Genomic DNA, 18,650 nt, shown 5'->3' on the forward strand with positions numbered 1-18,650 from the left:
CTGAAAAAGCGTGAGCGAGCAAGGAGGCCTACAAACCTGACTCAGTTCCACCAGCTCTGTCAGGAGGAATGGGCCAAAATTCACCCAACTTATTGTGAGAAGGTTGTGGAAGGCTACCTGAAACGTTTGACCAAAGTTAAACAATTTAAAGGCAATGCTACCAAATACTAATTGAGTGTATGTAAACTTCTGACCCACTGGGAATGTGAAGAAAGAAATAAAAGCTGAAATAAATCACTCTACTATTATTCTGACATTTTTTTTTCTAGGATTAAATGTCAGGAATTGTGAAAAACTGAGTTTAAATGTATTTGGCTGAGGTGTATGTAAACTTCCGACTTCAACTGTAGGTTGTAGGGTGTAGGGTGTCCAAAAATACCGATTTCCGATTGTTATGAAATCGGCCCTAATTAAATCGGCCATTCCGATTAAATCGGTCGACCTCTAGTAGGTAGCAACACATCTGCCACGCTGATCCTCAACACTGGAGCCCCTCAGGGGTGCGTGCTCAGTCCCCTCCTATACTCCGTGTTCACCCACGACTGCATGGCCAGGCAACACCATCATTAAGTTTGTTAGTGGCGGCAGGTAGTCTAGTGGTTAGAGTGTAGAGGTGGCAGGTAGTCTAGTGGTTAGAGTGTAGAGGTGGCAGGTAGTCTAGTGGTTAGAGTGTAGAGGTGGCAGGTAGTCTAGTGGTTAGAGTGTAGAGGTGGCAGGTAGTCTAGTGGTTAGAGTGTAGAGGTGGCAGGTAGCCTAGTGGTTAGAGTGTAGAGGTGGCAGGTAGTCTAGTGGTTAGAGTGTAGAGGTGGCAGGTAGTCTAGTGGTTAGAGTGTAGAGGTGGCAGGTAGCCTAGTGGTTAGAGTGTAGAGGTGGCAGGTAGTCTAGTGGTTAGTGTGTGGAGGTGGCAGGTAGTCTAGTGGTTAGAGTGTAGAGGTGGCAGGTAGTCTAGTGGTTAGAGTGTAGGGGTGGCAGGTAGCCTAGTGGTTAGAGTGTAAAGGTGGCAGGTAGTCTAGTGGTTAGAGTGTAGAGGCGGCAGGTATCCTAGTGGTTAGAGTGTAGAGGTGGCAGGTAACCTAGTGGTTAGAGTGTAGAGGTGGCAGGTAGTCTAGTGGTTAGTGTGTGGAGGTGGCAGGTAGTCTAGTGGTTAGAGTGTAGAGGTGGCAGGTAGTCTAGTGGTTAGAGTGTAGAGGTGGCAGGTAGTCTAGTGGTTAGAGTGTAGAGGTGGCAGGTAGCCTAGTGGTTAGAGTGTAGAGGTGGCAGGTATCCTAGTGGTTAGAGTGTAGAGGCGGCAGGTAGCCTAGTGGTTAGAGTGTAGAGGTGGCAGGTAGTCTAGTGGTTAGAGTGTAGAGGTGGCAGGTAGTCTAGTGGTTAGAGTGTAGAGATGGCAGGTAGCCTAGTGGTTAGAGTGTAGAGGTGGCAGGTAGCCTAGTGGTTAGAGTGTAGAGGTGGCAGGTATCCTAGTGGTTAGAGCGTTGGGCCAGTAACCAGCAGGTATCCTAGTGGTTAGAGCGTTGGGCCAGTAACCAGCAGGTATCCTAGTGGTTAGAGCGTTGGGCCAGTAACCAGCAGGTAGCCTAGTGGTTAGAGCGTTGGGCCAGTAACCAGCAGGTAGCCTAGTGGTTAGAGCGTTGGGCCAGTAACCAGCAGGTAGCCTAGTGGTTAGAGCGTTGGGCCAGTAACCAGCAGGTAGCCTAGTGGTTAGAGCGTTGGGCCAGTAACCAGCAGGTAGCCTAGTGGTTAGAGCGTTGGGCCAGTAACCGAAAGGTTGCAAGATCGAATCGCCGAGCTGACAAGGTAAAAATCTGTCCTCCTGCCCTGAACAAGGCAGTTAACCCACTGTTCCTAGACTGTCATTGAAAATAAGAATTTGTTCTTAACTGACTTGCCTAGTTAAATAAAGTAAAAATAAATAAAAATAAAACGTTTGCAGACGACACAACAGTGGTAGGCCTGATCACCGACAGCGACGAGACAGCCTATAGGGAGGTCAGAGACCTGGCTGGGTGGAGCCAGAATAACAACCTCTCCCTTAACAACGAGACAGCCTATAGGGAGGAGGTCAGAGACCTGGCTGGGTGGAGCCAGAATAACAACCTCTCCCTTAACAACGAGACAGCCTATAGGGAGGAGGTCAGAGACCTGGCTGGGTGGAGCCAGAATAACAACCTATCCCTCAACGTAACCAAGACTAAGGAGATGATTGTGGACTACAGGAAAAGGAGGACCGAGCACGCCCCCATTCTCATCGACGGGGCTGTAGTGGAGCAGGTTGAGAGCTTCAAGTTCCTTGGTGTCCACATCAACAACAAACTAGAATGGTCCAAACACACCAAGACAGTCGTGAAGAGGGCACAACAAAACCTATTCCCCCTCAGGAAACTAAAAAAGATTTTTCATGGGTCCTGAGATCCTCAAAAGGTTCTACAGCTGCAACATCGAGAGCATCCTGACCGGTTGCATCACTGCCTGGTACGGCAATTGCTCGGCCTCCGACCGCAAGGCACTAGAGGGTAGTGCGTACGGCCCAGTACATCACTGGGGCTAAACTTCCTGCTATCCAGGACCTCTACACCAGGCGGTGTCAGAGGAAGGCCCTAAAAATTGCCAAAGACCCCAGCCACCCCAGTCATAGACTGTTCTCTCTACTACTGCATGGCAGGCGGTACCGGAGTGCCAAGTCTAGGACAAAAAGGCTTCTCAACAGTTTTTACCCCCAAGCCATAAGACACCTGAACAGGTAATCAAATGGCTACCCGGACTATTTGTATTGTGTGCCCCCCCAACCCCTCTTTTTACGCTACTGCTACTCTCTGTTCATCATACAGTGGGGCAAAAAAGTATTTAGTCAGCCACCAATTGTGGAAGTTCCCCCACTTAAAAATATGAGAGAGGCCTGTAATTTTCATCATAGGTACACTTCAACTATGACAGACAAAATGAGAAAAAAAATCCAGAAAATCACATTGTAGGATTTTTAATGAATTTATTTGCAAATTATGGTGGAAAATAAGTATTTGGTCACCTACAAACAAGCAAGATTTCTGGCTCTCACAGACCTGTAACTTCTTATTTAAGAGGCTCCTCTGTCCTCCACTCGTTACCTGTATTAATGGCACCTGTTTGAACTTGTTATCAGTATAAAAGACACCTGTCCACAACCTCAAACAGGTTAGTTAGGGGTTTAGTTAGGTTAGTTAGGGGTTTAGTTAGGTTAGTTAGGGTATAGGGGGTAGTTAGGGTATAGGGGGTAGTTAGGGTATAGGGGGTAGTTAGGGTATAGGGGGTAGTTAGGGTATAGGGGGTAGTTAGGGTATAGGGGGTAGTTAGGGTATAGGGGGTAGTTAGGGTATAGGGGGTAGTTAGGGTATAGGGGGTAGTTAGGGTATAGGGGGTAGTTAGGGTATAGGGGGTAGTTAGGGTATAGGGGGTAGTTAGGGTATAGGGGGTAGTTAGGGTATAGGGGGTAGTTAGGGTATAGGGGGTAGTTAGGGTATAGGGGGTAGTTAGGGTATAGGGGGTAGTTAGGGTATAGGGGGTAGTTAGGGTATAGGGGGTAGTTAGGGTATAGGGGGTAGTTAGGGTATAGGGGGTAGTTAGGGTATAGGGGGTAGGGGTAGACTGACCTGCCATGATCCCCTTGCTAGCTAGCACCATGATACCAGTGAGGCCCACACTAAAGATGACACTCTGTCCAAAGTTGAGCATGGCCAGGGTGTAGGTCGTCTTCAGGGACGAGGACTCGTAGCTCTTCAGATAACCATCATACTTCTCTGCTTCGTACTTCTCATTGTTGAAATACTGGAACAGAGAGAGAGAAGGAATTCTGATGTGCACTTTGAACATGTCAGAATAATTGTCCACATTTACTTTCCCTCAGCCAACAAGACGAGTAACGAACAGCTAATCACTAGCCTATGTCAATATACTATAGTAGAAAAGTTTAGGCTACCTATTGTATTGGTCAGCTTGTGGAGGAAGAAATAGCCTGTTCCAAACAGACTCTGGGACAGCGGTGGGACGGTAGTTCCCACATTCAAACCAGTAGGCCTAGGCTACATACAGTATTTATTTAAAGCAATTTGTTTGATGCTTTGATGTTTGAGGTAGAGAAAGACAGAAGGAGACGGAGAAGGTAGAGAAAGACGGAGAAGGAGAAGGTAGAGAAAGACGGAGAAGGAGAGGTAGAGAAAGACGGAGAAGGAGAGGTAGAGAAAGACGGAGAAGGAGAGGTAGAGAAAGACGGAGAAGGAGAGGTAGAGAAAGACGGAGAGGTAGAGAAAGACGGAGAAGGAGAGGTAGAGAAAGACGGAGAAGGTAGAGAAAGACGGAGAAGGTAGAGAAAGACGGAGAAGGAGAGGTAGAGAAAGACGGAGAAGGAGAGGTAGAGAAAGACGGAGAAGGAGAGGTAGAGAAAGACCGAGAAGGAGAGGTAGAGAAAGACGGAGAAGGAGAGGTAGAGAAAGACGGAGAGGTAGAGAAAGACGGAGAGGTAGAGAAAGACGGAGAAGGAGAGGTAGAGAAAGACGGAGAAGGAGAGGTAGAGAAAGACGGAGAAGGAGAGGTAGAGAAAGACCGAGAAGGAGAGGTAGAGAAAGACGGAGAAGGAGAGGTAGAGAAAGACGGAGAAGGAGAGGTAGAGAAAGACAGAGAAGGAGAGGTAGAGAAAGACAGAGAAGGAGAGGTAGAGAACCGGTCTCACCTTAACGGTCTCATAATTGAGTAAAGAGTCAATAGCAGCGTTTCCTGCCTCGTTGTCGGCCTTGTTCATCTCTATCCTGAACCGAGTCCTGGAGAACAAGATGGACGACAAGGGTTACACAGCTGGGAAGAATTCACAGGAAAAGGTAGCTTCAGCTTTTCTATCCTGCTAGCTATAGCTAAGCCAACCACATATATGCCTAGTACAATGTAAACCAACAGGTAGCTAAGGTAATCTGCAACAACCTAGCAGACTGTACCTCCACTGTGTGACAGCAATGGTGAAGGCTGTATACGCTCCCAGAGTACCCAGAGTCACCGCGGCAAATTCCACCCCGCATTTATAATACTGAGGAGAGAGAGAGACATTTTAAATATTGTAGAAAAGAGGGAAACATAATGCTGAGTAACGAGGGAGAAAGCCATCAAACTGGAGGTGGATAAAGACATTATCAAGGTATCACTTCAACTACCGGAGCTGGAACATCAGAAGTCAACCAACCACGTCTGAAATAGAAGACTCTATTAGACTCACCAGGTAGCTAACACTACTATAATATATATTACATTTCTGCCCATTTCAACATCAAATGGTCTGTTGGAGAGGAAACTATTACTGTAGGACTGGTCCCGACTGCTAATGCTGCTGTAAGGGCAACGGCGCCGGTCCGGCCTGGTTCAAAAATACTGGACCGGCCGGGTTCAAAGGTGCCGGTCCGGCCTGGTTCAAAGGCGCCGGTCCGGCCTGGTTCAAAGGCGCCGGTCCGGCCTGGTTCAAAGGCGCCGGTCCGGCCTGGTTCAAAGGCGCCGGTCCGGCCTGGTTCAAAGGCGCCGGTCCGGCCTGGTTCAAAGGTGCCGGTCCGGCCTGGTTCAATGGTGCCGGACCGGCCTGGTTCAAAGGCGCCGGTCCGGCCTGGTTCAAAGGCGTCTGAACTAGTTATGACATTATTACTGTGATGAGGATAATAGCATCAACTCCAGCTTCATTTCCATATGCTAACAAGGGTTGGTACAGGGGCAGGGTTGGTACAGGGGCAGGGTTGGTACAGGGGCAGGGTTGGTACAGGGGCAGGGTTGGTACAGGGTTGGTACAGGGTTGGTACAGGGGCGGGGTTGGTACAGGGGCAGGGTTGGTACAGGGGCAGGGTTGGTACAGGGGCAGGGTTGGTACAGGGTTGGTACAGGGGCGGGGTTGGTACAGGGGCAGGGTTGGTACAGGGGCAGGGTTGGTACAGGTACAGGGTTGGTACAGGGGCAGGGTTGGTACAGGGGCGGGGTTGGTACAGGGGCAGGGTTGGTACAGGGTTGGTACAGGGGCAGGGTTGGTACAGGGGCGGGGTTGGTACAGGGGCAGGGTTGGTACAGGGTTGGTACAGGGGCAGGGTTGGTACAGGGGCAGGGTTGGTACAGGGGCAGGGTTGGTACAGGGTTGGTACAGGGGCGGGGTTGGTACAGGGGCAGGGTTGGTACAGGGGCAGGGTTGGTACAGGGTTGGTACAGGGGCAGGGTTGGTACATGGGCAGGGTTGGTACAGGGGCGGGGTTGGTACAGGGTTGGTACAGGGGCAGGGTTGGTACAGGGGCAGGGTTGGTACAGGGGCGGGGTTGGTACAGGGTTGGTACAGGGGCAGGGTTGGTACAGGGGCAGGGTTGGTACAGGGGCAGGGTTGGTACAGGGGCAGGGTTGGTACAGGGGCAGGGTTGGTACAGGGGCAGGGTTGGTACAGGGGCAGGGTTGGTACAGGGGCGGGGTTGGTACAGGGGCGGGGTTGGTACAGGGTTGGTACAGGGGCAGGGTTGGTACAGGGTTGGTACAGGGGCGGGGTTGGTACAGGGTTGGTACAGGGGCAGGGTTGGTACAGGGGCAGGGTTGGTACAGGGGCAGGGTTGGTACAGGGTTGGTACAGGGGCAGGGTTGGTACAGGGTTGGTACAGGGGCAGGGTTGGTACAGGGGCAGGGTTGGTACAGGGGCAGGGTTGGTACAGGGTTGGTACAGGGGCGGGGTTGGTACAGGGGCAGGGTTGGTACAGGGGCGGGGTTGGTACAGGGGCGGGGTTGGTACAGGGGCGGGGTTGGTACAGGGGCAGGGTTGGTACAGGGACAGGGTTGGTACAGGGGCAGGGTTGGTACAGGGGGAGGGTTGGTACAGGGGCAGGGTTGGTACAGGGTTGGTACAGGGGCAGGGTTGGTACAGGGGCAGGGTTGGTACAGGGTTGGTACAGGGGCAGGGTTGGTACAGGGTTGGTACAGGGGCAGGGTTGGTACAGGGGCGGGGTTGGTACAGGGGCGGGGTTGGTACAGGGGCAGGGTTGGTACAGGGGCAGGGTTGGTACAGGGTTGGTACAGGGGCAGGGTTGGTACAGGGTTGGTACAGGGGCAGGGTTGGTACAGGGGCAGGGTTGGTACAGGGGCAGGGTTGGTACAGGGTTGGTACAGGGGCAGGGTTGGTACAGGGTTGGTACAGGGGCAGGGTTGGTACAGGGTTGGTACAGGGGCAGGGTTGGTACAGGGGCAGGGTTGGTACAGTACAGTGATATATCCTCCTACTCTACTGTCAAACTGACAGACTAATGTTCACCAGACATGATCATATATCCATACTGAGACAGGGGGACTCTACCCACCAGGACAGCAGAGACCAGCCCCATCTCCAGCACAGTGGGTCCCAGGTTGAAGACAATAGCAGAGAGGACGAAGGACCCCTCACCCCCTACTCCCCCAGCCTCACCCCTATTCTATAGTTAGGGGTTACCCACCAGGACAGCAGAGACCAGCCCCATCTCCAGCGCAGTGGGTCCCAGGTTGAAGACAATAGCAGAGAGGACAAAGGACCCCTCACCCCCTACTCCCCCAGCCTCACCCCTATTCTATAGTTAGGGGTTACCCACCAGGACAGCAGAGACCAGCCCCATCTCCAGCGCAGTGGGTCCCAGGTTGAAGACAATAGCAGAGAGGACGAAGGACCCCTCACCCCCTACTCCCCCAGCCTCACCCCTATTCTATAGTTAGGGGTTACCCACCAGGATAGCAGAGACCAGCCCCATCTCCAGCGCAGTGGGTCCCAGGTTGAAGACAATAGCAGAAAGGACAAAGGAGATGCCCCTGGTGCCCCTGTCAATGGCCTTTGACAGCGCCCCCGTCTGGCGGGACAGGTGGAAGCCCAGGTCCAGGCTGTGGAGGTGCAGGAACACGTTCTTGGCGATACGCCGGATGGAACTCTGGGCCACCTTCCCGAACACGGCGTTACGCAGCTCGTTGAAGAGGGCCGATCCGGCACGGGACACACCGTCTGGGGGAAGAGAGGATTTCATCAGAGAGAACGGCAAGCCAGCCTTTAGAGCAAACAGAGACATAGAGATCAATTGATTGGATTGTTTATTTTGTGACTTGTCTGGTACAAATACTATTAGGACCAAGTCCTGGTTCAAATGTACATGGCTGACAAATATAGTTTGAGTTTATCGGAGAGGAGACTGTCCCAGACCAGGCCAGGCTGTGTAGTAACAGAGACTGTCCCAGACCAGGCCTGGCTGTGTAGTAACAGAGACTGTCCCAGACCAGGCCAGACTGTGTAGTAACAGAGACTGTCCCAGACCAGGCCTGGCTGTGTAGTAACAGAGACTGTCCCAGACCAGGCCAGGCTGTGTAGTAACAGAGACTGTCCCAGACCAGGCCAGGCTGTGTAGTAACAGAGACTGTCCCAGACCAGGCCAGGCTGTGTAGTAACAGAGACTGTCCCAGACCAGGCCAGGCTGTGTCGTAACAGAGACTGTCCCAGACCAGGCCAGGCTGTGTCGTAACAGAGACTGTCCCAGACCAGGCCAGGCTGTGTCGTAACAGAGACTGTCCCAGACCAGGCCAGGCTGTGTAGTAACAGAGACTGTCCCAGACCAGGCCAGGCTGTGTAGTAACAGAGACTGTCCCAGACCAGGCCAGGCTGTGTAGTAACAGAGACTGTCCCAGACCAGGCCAGGCTGTGTAGTAACAGAGACTGTCCCAGACCAGGCCAGGCTGTGTAGTAACAGAGACTGTCCCAGACCAGGCCAGGCTGTGTAGTAACAGACCGTCCCAGACCAGGCCAGGCTGTGTAGTAACAGAGACTGTCCCAGACCAGGCCAGGCTGTGTAGTAACAGAGACTGTCCCAGACCAGGCCAGGCTGTGTAGTAACAGAGAATGTCCCAGACCAGGCCAGACTGTGTAGTAACAGACCGTCCCAGACCAGGCCAGGCTGTGTAGTAACAGAGACTGTCCCAGACCAGGCCAGGCTGTGTAGTAACAGAGAATGTCCCAGACCAGGCCAGGCTGTGTAGTAACAGAGACTGTCCCAGACCAGGCCAGGCTGTGTAGTAACAGACCGTCCCAGACCAGGCCAGGCTGTGTAGTAACAGACTGTCCCAGACCAGGCCAGGCTGTGTAGTAACAGACCGTCCCAGACCAGGCCAGGCTGTGTAGTAACAGACCGTCCCAGACCAGGCCAGGCTGTGTAGTAACAGACTGTCCCAGACCAGGCCAGGCTGTGTAGTAACAGAGACTGTCCCAGACCAGGCCAGGCTGTGTAGTAACAGAGACTGTCCCAGACCAGGCCAGGCTGTGTAGTAACAGAGACTGTCCCAGACCAGGCCAGGCTGTGTAGTAACAGACTGTCCCAGACCAGGCCAGGCTGTGTAGTAACAGACTGTCCCAGACCAGGCCTGGCTGTGTCGTAACAGAGACTGTCCCAGACCAGGCCTGGCTGTGTAGTAACAGAGACTGTCCCAGACCAGGCCAGGCTGTGTAGTAACAGAGACTGTCCCAGACCAGGCCAGGCTGTGTAGTAACAGAGACTGTCCCAGACCAGGCCAGGCTGTGTAGTAACAGAGACTGTCCCAGACCAGGCCAGGCTGTGTAGTAACAGAGACTGTCCCAGACCAGGCCAGACTGTGTAGTAACAGAGACTGTCCCAGACCAGACCAGGCTGTGTAGTAACAGAGACTGTCCCAGACCAGACCAGGCTGTGTAGTAACAGAGACTGTCCCAGACCAGGCCAGACTGTGTAGTAACAGAGACTGTCCCAGACCAGGCCAGGCTGTGTAGTAACAGACTGTCCCAGACCAGGCCAGACTGTGTCGTAACAGAGACTGTCCCAGACCAGGCCAGGCTGTGTAGTAACAGACTGTCCCAGACCAGGCCAGGCTGTGTAGTAACAGAGACCGTCCCAGACCAGGCCAGGCTGTGTAGTAACAGACCGTCCCAGACCAGGCCAGGCTGTGTAGTAACAGACTGTCCCAGACCAGGCCAGGCTGTGTAGTAACAGACTGTCCCAGACCAGGCCAGGCTGTGTAGTAACAGACCGTCCCAGACCAGGCCAGGCTGTGTAGTAACAGAGACCGTCCCAGACCAGGCCAGGCTGTGTAGTAACAGACCGTCCCAGACCAGGCCAGGCTGTGTAGTAACAGACTGTCCCAGACCAGGCCAGGCTGTGTAGTAACAGACTGTCCCAGACCAGGCCAGGCTGTGTCGTAACAGAGACTGTCCCAGACCAGGCCAGGCTGTGTCGTAACAGAGACTGTCCCAGACCAGGCCAGGCTGTGTAGTAACAGACCGTCCCAGACCAGGCCAGGCTGTGTAGTAACAGACTGTCCCAGACCAGGCCAGGCTGTGTAATAAACATTTTAATCCAAGACTACACACAGGGATGGACACTGCTGCTTTCCACAAAGCATCACAACTACTGCTCCTGAATAAAATGTTGTCAGAATGGTAGCTGGACTGTTGTTGAATCCGACATCCTGCGATCTGCAGCTGTATAGTTGTATTCTACAGGCCAATGATACCAGCAGCAACATCAGAGAACGGGGGGGGGGGGGGCTTTCATCTCAAGGCCAGAGACAGCAGAGGCTAGTGTCAGGCTAGCTGTGTGTGTGTGTGAGACTAGCTGGCTGCCAGCAGGACTGCCAGCCATGGTTCATTAGAGCTGCCTTCAGCAGCAGTCAGAGTTCGGGTTGGCTCAGTTCATTAGAGCTGCCTTCAGCAGCAGTCAGAGTTCGGGTTGGCTCAGTTCATTAGAGCTGCCTTCAGCAGCAGTCAGAGTTCGGGTTGGCTCAGTTCATTAGAGCTGCCTTCAGCAGCAGTCAGAGTTCGGGTTGGCTCAGTTCATTAGAGCTGCCTTCAGCAGCAGTCAGAGTTCGGGTTGGCTCAGTTCATTAGAGCTGCCTTCAGCAGCAGTCAGAGTTCGGGTTGGCTCAGTTCATTAGAGCTGCCTTCAGCAGCAGTCAGAGTTCGGGTTGGCTCAGTTCATTAGAGCTGCCTTCAGCAGCAGTCAGAGTTCGGGTTGGCTCAGTTCATTAGAGCTGTTTTCATCAAGGCCATCTCTACCTTACCGGTCACCCTAGACCCACTTCAATTTGCATACCGCCCCAATAGATCCACAGACGATGCGATCACACTGCCCTATCCCATCTGGACAATAGGCATACCTATTAGAGGTCGACTAATTGGCATGACTGATTAATTAGGGCGATTTCAAGTTTTCATAACAATTGGTAATCGGCCTTTTTGGACACCGATTATGTTACTCCACGAGGAGACTGCAGGCCGACCATCTGTTACTCCACGAGGAAACCGCGTGGCAGGCTGACTACCTGTTACACCACGAGGAAACTGCGTGGCAGGCTGACTACCTGTTACTCCACGAGGAAACTGCGTGGCAGGCTGACTACCTGTTACTCCACGAGGAAACTGCGTGGCAGGCCGACCACCTGTTACTCCACGAGGAAACTGCGTGGCAGGCCGACCACCTGTTACTCCACGAGGAAACTGCGTGGCAGGCCGACCATCTGTTACTCCACGAGGAGACTGCGTGGCAGGCTAACCACCTGTTACTCCACGAGGAAACTGCGTGGCAGGCCGACCACCTGTTACTCCACGAGGAAACTGCGTGGCAGGCCGACCACCTGTTACTCCACGAGGAAACTGCGTGGCAGGCCGACCACCTGTTACTCCACGAGGAAACTGCGTGGCAGGCCGACCACCTGTTACTCCACGAGGAAACTGCGTGGCAGGCCGACCACCTGTTACTCCACGAGGAAACTGCGTGGCAGGCCGCCCATCTGTTACTCCACGAGGAAACTGCGTGGCAGGCTGACTACCTGTTACTCCACGAGGAGCCTGCAGGCCGCCCACCTGTTACTCCACGAGGAAACTGCGTGGCAGGCTGACCATCTGTTACTCCACGAGGAAACTGCGTGGCAGGCTGCCCATCTGTTACTCCACGAGGAAACTGCGTGGCAGGCCGCCCATCTGTTACTCCACGAGGAAACTGCGTGGCAGGCTGCCCATCTGTTACTCCACGAGGAAACTGCGTGGCAGGCCGCCCATCTGTTACTCCACGAGGAAACTGCGTGGCAGGCCGCCCATCTGTTACTCCACGAGGAAACTGCGTGGCAGGCCGCCCATCTGTTACTCCACGAGGAAACTGCGTGGCAGGCCGCCCATCTGTTACTCCACGAGGAAACTGCGTGGCAGGCCGACCATCTGTTACGCCACGAGGAAACTGCGTGGCAGGCCGACCATCTGTTACTCCACGAGGAAACTGCGTGGCAGGCCGACCATCTGTTACTCCACGAGGAAACTGCGTGGCAGGCCGACCATCTGTTACTCCACGAGGAAACTGCGTGGCAGGCCGACCATCTGTTACTCCACGAGGAAACTGCGTGGCAGGCCGACCATCTGTTACTCCACGAGGAAACTGCGTGGCAGGCCGACCATCTGTTACTCCACGAGGAAACTGCGTGGCAGGCCGCCCATCTGTTACTCCACGAGGAAACTGCGTGGCAGGCCGACCATCTGTTACTCCACGAGGAAACTGCGTGGCAGGCCGCCCATCTGTTACTCCACGAGGAAACTGCGTGGCAGGCCGCCCATCTGTTACTCCACGAGGAAACTGCGTGGCAGGCCGACCATCTGTAACTCGAGTGCAGCGTCAAAAGGACCTTGTGGCTGCAAGGCGCCAAGTTAAGTTGCTAACATTAAACTTATCTTATAAAAAACAATCAATCTTAACATAATCACTAGTTATAACTACACATGGTTGATGATATTACTAGTTTATCTAGCGTGTCCTGCGTTGCATATAATCGATGCGGTGCGTATCGTAGCTCCAACGTGTACCTAAACATAAACATCAATGCCTTTCTTAAAATCAATACACAGAAGTATATATTTTTAAACCTGCATATTTAGCTAAAATAAATCCAGGTTAGCAGGCAATATTAACAAGGTGAAATTGTGTCACTTCTCTTGCGTTCATTGCACACAGAGTCAGTGTATATGCAACAGTTTGGGCAGGCTGGCTCGTTGCGAATCTTCCTAACAAAGACCGCAATTAATTTGCCTGAATTTTACGTAATTATGACATAACATTGAAGGTTGTACAATGTAACAGGAATATTTAGACTTATGGATGCCACCGTTAGATAAAATATGGAACGGTTCCGTATTTCACAAAGAATAAAGGTTTTGTTTTCGAAATTATAGTTTCCAGATTCGACCATATTGATGACCAAAGGCTCGTATTTCTGTGTGTTATTATATTATAATTAAGTCTATGATTTGATAGAGCAGTCTGACTGAGCGGTGGTAGGCAGCAGCAGGCTCGTAAGCATTCATTCAAACAGCACTTTACTGTGTTTGTCAGCAGCTCTTAGCAATGCTTGAAGCACAGCGCTGTTTATGACTTCAAGCCTATCAACTCCCGAGATTAGACTGGCAATACTATAGTGCCTATAAGAACATCCAATTGTCAAAGGTATATGAAATACAAATCGTACAGAGAGAAATAGTCAGTCACCCCTGTCATAATTCCTATAATAACTACAACCTAAAACTTATTAACTGGGAATATTGGACCACCAGCTTTCATATGTTCTCATGTTCTGAGCAAGGAACTTAAACGTTAGCTTTCTTACATGGCACATATTGCACTTTTACTTTCTTCTCCAACACTGTTTTCGCATTATTTAAACCAAATTGAACATGTTTCATTATTTATTTGAGACTAGATTTTATTTATGTATTATATTAAGTCAAAATAAAACGGTTCATTGTTCATTCAGTATTGTTGTAATTGTCATTATTACAAAAAAATATATACATATATAAAATTTTAATAAAAAAACGGTATCGGCTTTTTTTGGTCCTCCAATAATCGGTTTCGGCGTTAAAAAACGGTAATCGGTCGACCTCTAGTACTCATGTAAGAAGATGAAGAAGCTGTTCATTGAAGTTAGAAAGCTTCAGGTTCCTCGGCCAGAGTTAGAGGATGGAAAGCTTCAGGTTCCTCTGCCAGAGTTAGAGGATGGAAAGCTTCAGGTTCCTCTGCCAGAGTTAGAGGATGGAAAGCTTCAGGTTCCTCTGCCAGAGTTAGAGGATGGAAAGCTTCAGGTTCCTCTGCCAGAGTTAGAGGATGGAAAGCTTCAGGTTCCTCTGCCAGAGTTAGAGGATGGAAAGCTTCAGGTTCCTCTGCCAGAGTTAGAGGATGGAAAGCTTCAGGTTCCTCGGCCAGAGTTAGAGGATGGAAAGCTTCAGGTTCCTCGGCCAGAGTTAGAGGATGGAAAGCTTCAGGTTCCCCGGCCAGAGTTAGAGGATGGAAAGCTTCAGGTTCCCCGGCCAGAGTTAGAGGATGGAAAGCTTCAGGTTCCTCTGCCAGAGTTAGAGGATGGAAAGCTTCAGGTTCCCCGGCCAGAGTTAGAGGATGGAAAGCTTCAGGTTCCTCTGCCAGAGTTAGAGGATGGAAAGCTTCAGGTTCCACGGCCAGAGTTAGAGGATGGAAAGCTTCAGGTTCCTCGGCCAGAGTTAGAGGATGGAAAGCTTCAGGTTCCTCTGCCAGAGTTAGAGGATGGAAAGCTTCAGGTTCCACGGCCAGAGTTAGAGGATGGAAAGCTTCAGGTTCCTCTGCCAGAGTTAGAGGATGGAAAGCTTCAGGTTCCTCGGCCAGAGTTAGAGGATGGAAAGCTTCCGGTTCCTCGGCCAGAGTTAGAGGATGGAAAGCTTCAGGTTCCTCTGCCAGAGTTAGAGGATGGAAAGCTTCAGGTTCCTCTGCCAGAGTTAGAGGATGGAAAGCTTCCGGTTCCTCTGCCAGAGTTAGAGGATGGAAAGCTTCAGGTTCCTCTGCCAGAGTTAGAGGATGGAAAGCTTCAGGTTCCTCTGCCAGAGTTAGAGGATGGAAAGCTTCAGGTTACTCTGCCAGAGTTAGAGGATGGAAAGCTTCAGGTTCCTCTGCCAGAGTTAGAGGATGGAAAGCTTCAGGTTCCTCTGCCAGAGTTAGAGGATGGAAAGCTTCAGGTTCCTCTGCCAGAGTTAGAGGATGGAAAGCTTCAGGTTCCTCTGCCAGAGTTAGAAGCAGTCATGGGCTGACAGGAAGGACTGGTCACCCAAACCCTGACCTCTATTCAAACAGAGGTTGACATCAACATCTATTCACAAGCCACAGAGTGACAGAGCAGAGGCGGGAGCGAGAGCACAGAGACAGAGACAGAGACAGAGACAGAGACAGAGACAGAGACAGAGACAGAGACAGAGACAGAGACAGAGACAGAGAGAGAGAGAGAGAGAGAGAGAGAGAGAGCGCACTCGGGACACAGAGCCAACACTAGGTTTGATATACTTGTAGTTTAATGGATCCCTACCCCAGATAATATAGAATCTAACTCCTGGACAGTGACAACAATATTCTGTTCAAGATATAAAAAAAAAGTGCCTTTCTGGTTTGTGTAGAAAAGTAGTTGAGACTTACAACCAATAAGAACAGCAGTTGCCATGGTAGCCACGGTGTTGGGGGCGTCGCTCAGATTCAACATGTGACCCGACAGTCCATTCAGCTCGTCCACAGCATACTTAAACATGAAGGGTACCATCACGTTGGTCATCTAGGGAGCGAGAGACAGGAGAGAGAGAGAGAGGGTGAGGAGAGACCATCACGTTGGTCATCTAGGGAGCGAGAGACAGGAGAGAGAGAGAGAGGGTGAGGAGAGACCATCACGTTGGTCATCTAGAGAGCGAGAGACAGGAGAGAGAGAGAGAGGGTGAGGAGAGACCATCACGTTGGTCATCTAGAGAGCGAGAGACAGGAGAGAGAGAGAGAGGGTGAGGAGAGACCATCACGTTGGTCATCTAGAGAGCGAGAGACAGGAGAGAGAGAGAGAGGGTGAGGAGAGACCATCACGTTGGTCATCTAGAGAGCGAGAGACAGGGGAGAGAGAGAGAGGGTGAGGAGAGACCATCACGTTGGTCATCTAGGGAGCGAGAGACAGGAGAGAGAGAGAGAGGGTGAGGAGAGACCATCACGTTGGTCATCTAGGGAGCGAGAGACAGGAGAGAGAGAGAGAGGGTGAGGAGAGACCATCACGTTGGTCATCTAGAGAGCGAGAGACAGGGGAGAGAGAGAGAGGGTGAGGAGAGACCATCACGTTGGTCATCTAGGGAGCGAGAGACAGGAGAGAGAGAGAGAGGGTGAGGAGAGACCATCACGTTGGTCATCTGGGGAGCGAGAGACAGGAGAGAGAGAGAGAGGGTGAGGAGAGACCATCACGTTGGTCATCTAGGGAGAGACAGGGGAGAGAGAGAGAGGGTGAGGAGAGACCATCACGTTGGTCATCTAGGGAGCGAGAGACAGGAGAGAGAGAGAGAGGGTGAGGAGAGACCATCACGTTGGTCATCTAGAGAGCGAGAGACAGGAGAGAGAGAGAGAGGGTGAGGAGAGACCATCACGTTGGTCATCTAGGGAGCGAGAGACAGGAGAGAAAGTGGTGAAAACATTCATTTCCACTCTTCTGATGGTAGAAGCTAGGTGCAGTAAGGCTGGCTGTATTACTATCCTGATGGGGACTGGAGAACCCTAAAATCCCAGAAAACAAGGAGAAGTCAACACGGTAACATAACGGTTCCAGGAATCAGGACTGCAGATAGATGGACCTCTATCTACAGGGCATTCAGAAAGTAATCAGACCACTAGACATTAGTTACATTTTTTTACTCAATCTACACAATACCACATAATGACAAAGTTAAAACAGGTTGAAACACTTTTGCTAATTTATTTACATCAGTATTCAGACCTTTTGCTATGAGACTCAAATTAGCTCAGGTGCATCCTGTTTCCATCCGTTATCCTTGAAATGTTTCTACAATTGTTTAAAAATATATATAATTTAAGGGGGTAGATTAGCTTTAATATTGCAGATAGAGTGTAGTATTTCCATATATTTTTTTGTAAATATAAACTCGGTCCCTTTTTCAGAACCGTCTTTCAAAGATAATTCGTAAAAATCCAAATAACTTCACAAATCTTCATTGTAAAGGGTTTAAACACTTTAAACACCGTTCATGCTTGAACCATGAACCATAAACAATTAATGAACATGCACCTGTGGAACGGTCGCTAAGACACTAACAGCTTATAGACGGTAAGGCAATTAAGGTCACAGTTATGAAAACTTAGGACACTAAAGAGGCCTTTCTACTGACTCTGAAAAACACGAAAAGAAAGATGCCCAGGGTCCCTGCTCATCTGCGTGAACGTGCCTTAGGCATGCTGCAAGGAGGCATGAGGACTGCAGATGTGGCCAGGGCAATAAATTGCAATGTCCGTACTGTGAGACGCCTAAGACAGCGCTACAGGGAGACAGGACGGACAGCTGATCATCCTCGCAGTGGCAGATCACGTGTAACACACCTGCACAGGATCGGTACATCCGAACATCACACCTGCGGGACAGGAACAGGATGGCAACAACAACTGCCCGAGTTACACCAGGAACGCACAATCCCTCCATCAGTGCTCAGACTGTCCGCAATAGGCTGAGAGAGGCTGGACTGAGGGCTTGTAGGCCTGTTATAAGGCAGGTCCTCACCAGACATCACCGGCAACAACGTCGCCTATGGGCACAAACCCACCGTCTCTGGACCAGACAGGACTGGCAAAAAGTGCTCTTCACTGACGAGTCGCGGTTTTGTCTCACCAGGGGTGATGGTCGGATTTGTGTTATCGTCGAAGGAATGAGCATTACACTGAGGCCTGTACTCTGGAGCGGATCGTTTTGGAGGTTGAGGGTCTGTCATGGTCTGGGGCGGTGTGTCACAGCATCATCGGACTGAGCTTGTTGTCATTGCAGGCAATCTCAACGCTGTGCGTTACAGGGAATACATCTTCCTCCCTCATGTGGAACCACTTCCTGCAAGCTCCTGACATGACCCTCCAGCAAGACAATGACAAGGCCACCAGCCATACTGCTCGTTCTGTGCATTGGATCGGAGGGTGAGGGCTAGGGCCATTCCCCCCAGAAATGTCCGGGAAATTGCAGGTGCCTTGGTGGAAGTGTGGGGTAACATCTCACAGCAAGAACTGGCAAATCTGGTGCAGTCCATGAGGAGGAGATGCACTGCAGTACTTAATGCAGCTGGTGGCCACACCAGATACTGACAGTTACTTTTGATTTTGACCCCCCTTTTGTTCAGGGACACATTATTCCATTTCTGTTGGTCACATGTCTGTGGAACTTGTTCAGTTTATGTCTCAGTTGTTGAATCTTATGTTCATATAAATATTTACACGTTAAGTTTGCTAAAAATAAACGCAGTTGACAGTGAGAGGACGTTTCTTTATTTGCTGAGTTTATATCAAATCAAATGTTATTTGTTACATGTGCTGAATACAACAGGTGTAGTAGACCTTACAGTGAAATGCTGAATACAACAGGTGTAGACCTCACAGTGACCTCACAGTGAAATGCTGAATACAACAGGTGTAGACCTCACAGTGAAATGCTGAATACAACAGGTGTAGTAGACCTCACAGTGAAATGCTGAATACAACAGGTGTAGACCTTAGTGAAATGATTACTTACAAGCTCTTAACCAACAATGCAGTTAAGAAAAAATAAGTGTTAAAGAAATAATAATTGATGAGTAAATAATT

At 50.9% G+C, this 18,650-nt stretch overlaps 1 protein-coding gene across 1 annotated transcript in view; it reads right to left on the minus strand.

The window, feature by feature from the left end:
* The window catches only part of abcb7 (ATP-binding cassette, sub-family B (MDR/TAP), member 7), a 61,622-nt gene that overhangs the window by 28,534 nt on the left and 14,438 nt on the right, over positions 1–18,650 (minus strand). Inside the window, exons 5-9 of the mRNA XM_038984772.1 lie at positions 15,471–15,603; positions 7,719–7,987; positions 4,959–5,047; positions 4,700–4,787; positions 3,624–3,798 (exon numbers count right to left, since the gene is read on the minus strand). Coding sequence (XP_038840700.1) covers positions 3,624–3,798; positions 4,700–4,787; positions 4,959–5,047; positions 7,719–7,987; positions 15,471–15,603 — 754 coding nt within the window. The remainder of the gene's footprint in view (positions 1–3,623; positions 3,799–4,699; positions 4,788–4,958; positions 5,048–7,718; positions 7,988–15,470; positions 15,604–18,650) is intronic.

Source organism: Salvelinus namaycush, unplaced genomic scaffold (assembly GCF_016432855.1).
Source record: "Salvelinus namaycush isolate Seneca unplaced genomic scaffold, SaNama_1.0 Scaffold264, whole genome shotgun sequence".
NCBI classification, from domain to species: domain Eukaryota; kingdom Metazoa; phylum Chordata; class Actinopteri; order Salmoniformes; family Salmonidae; genus Salvelinus; species Salvelinus namaycush.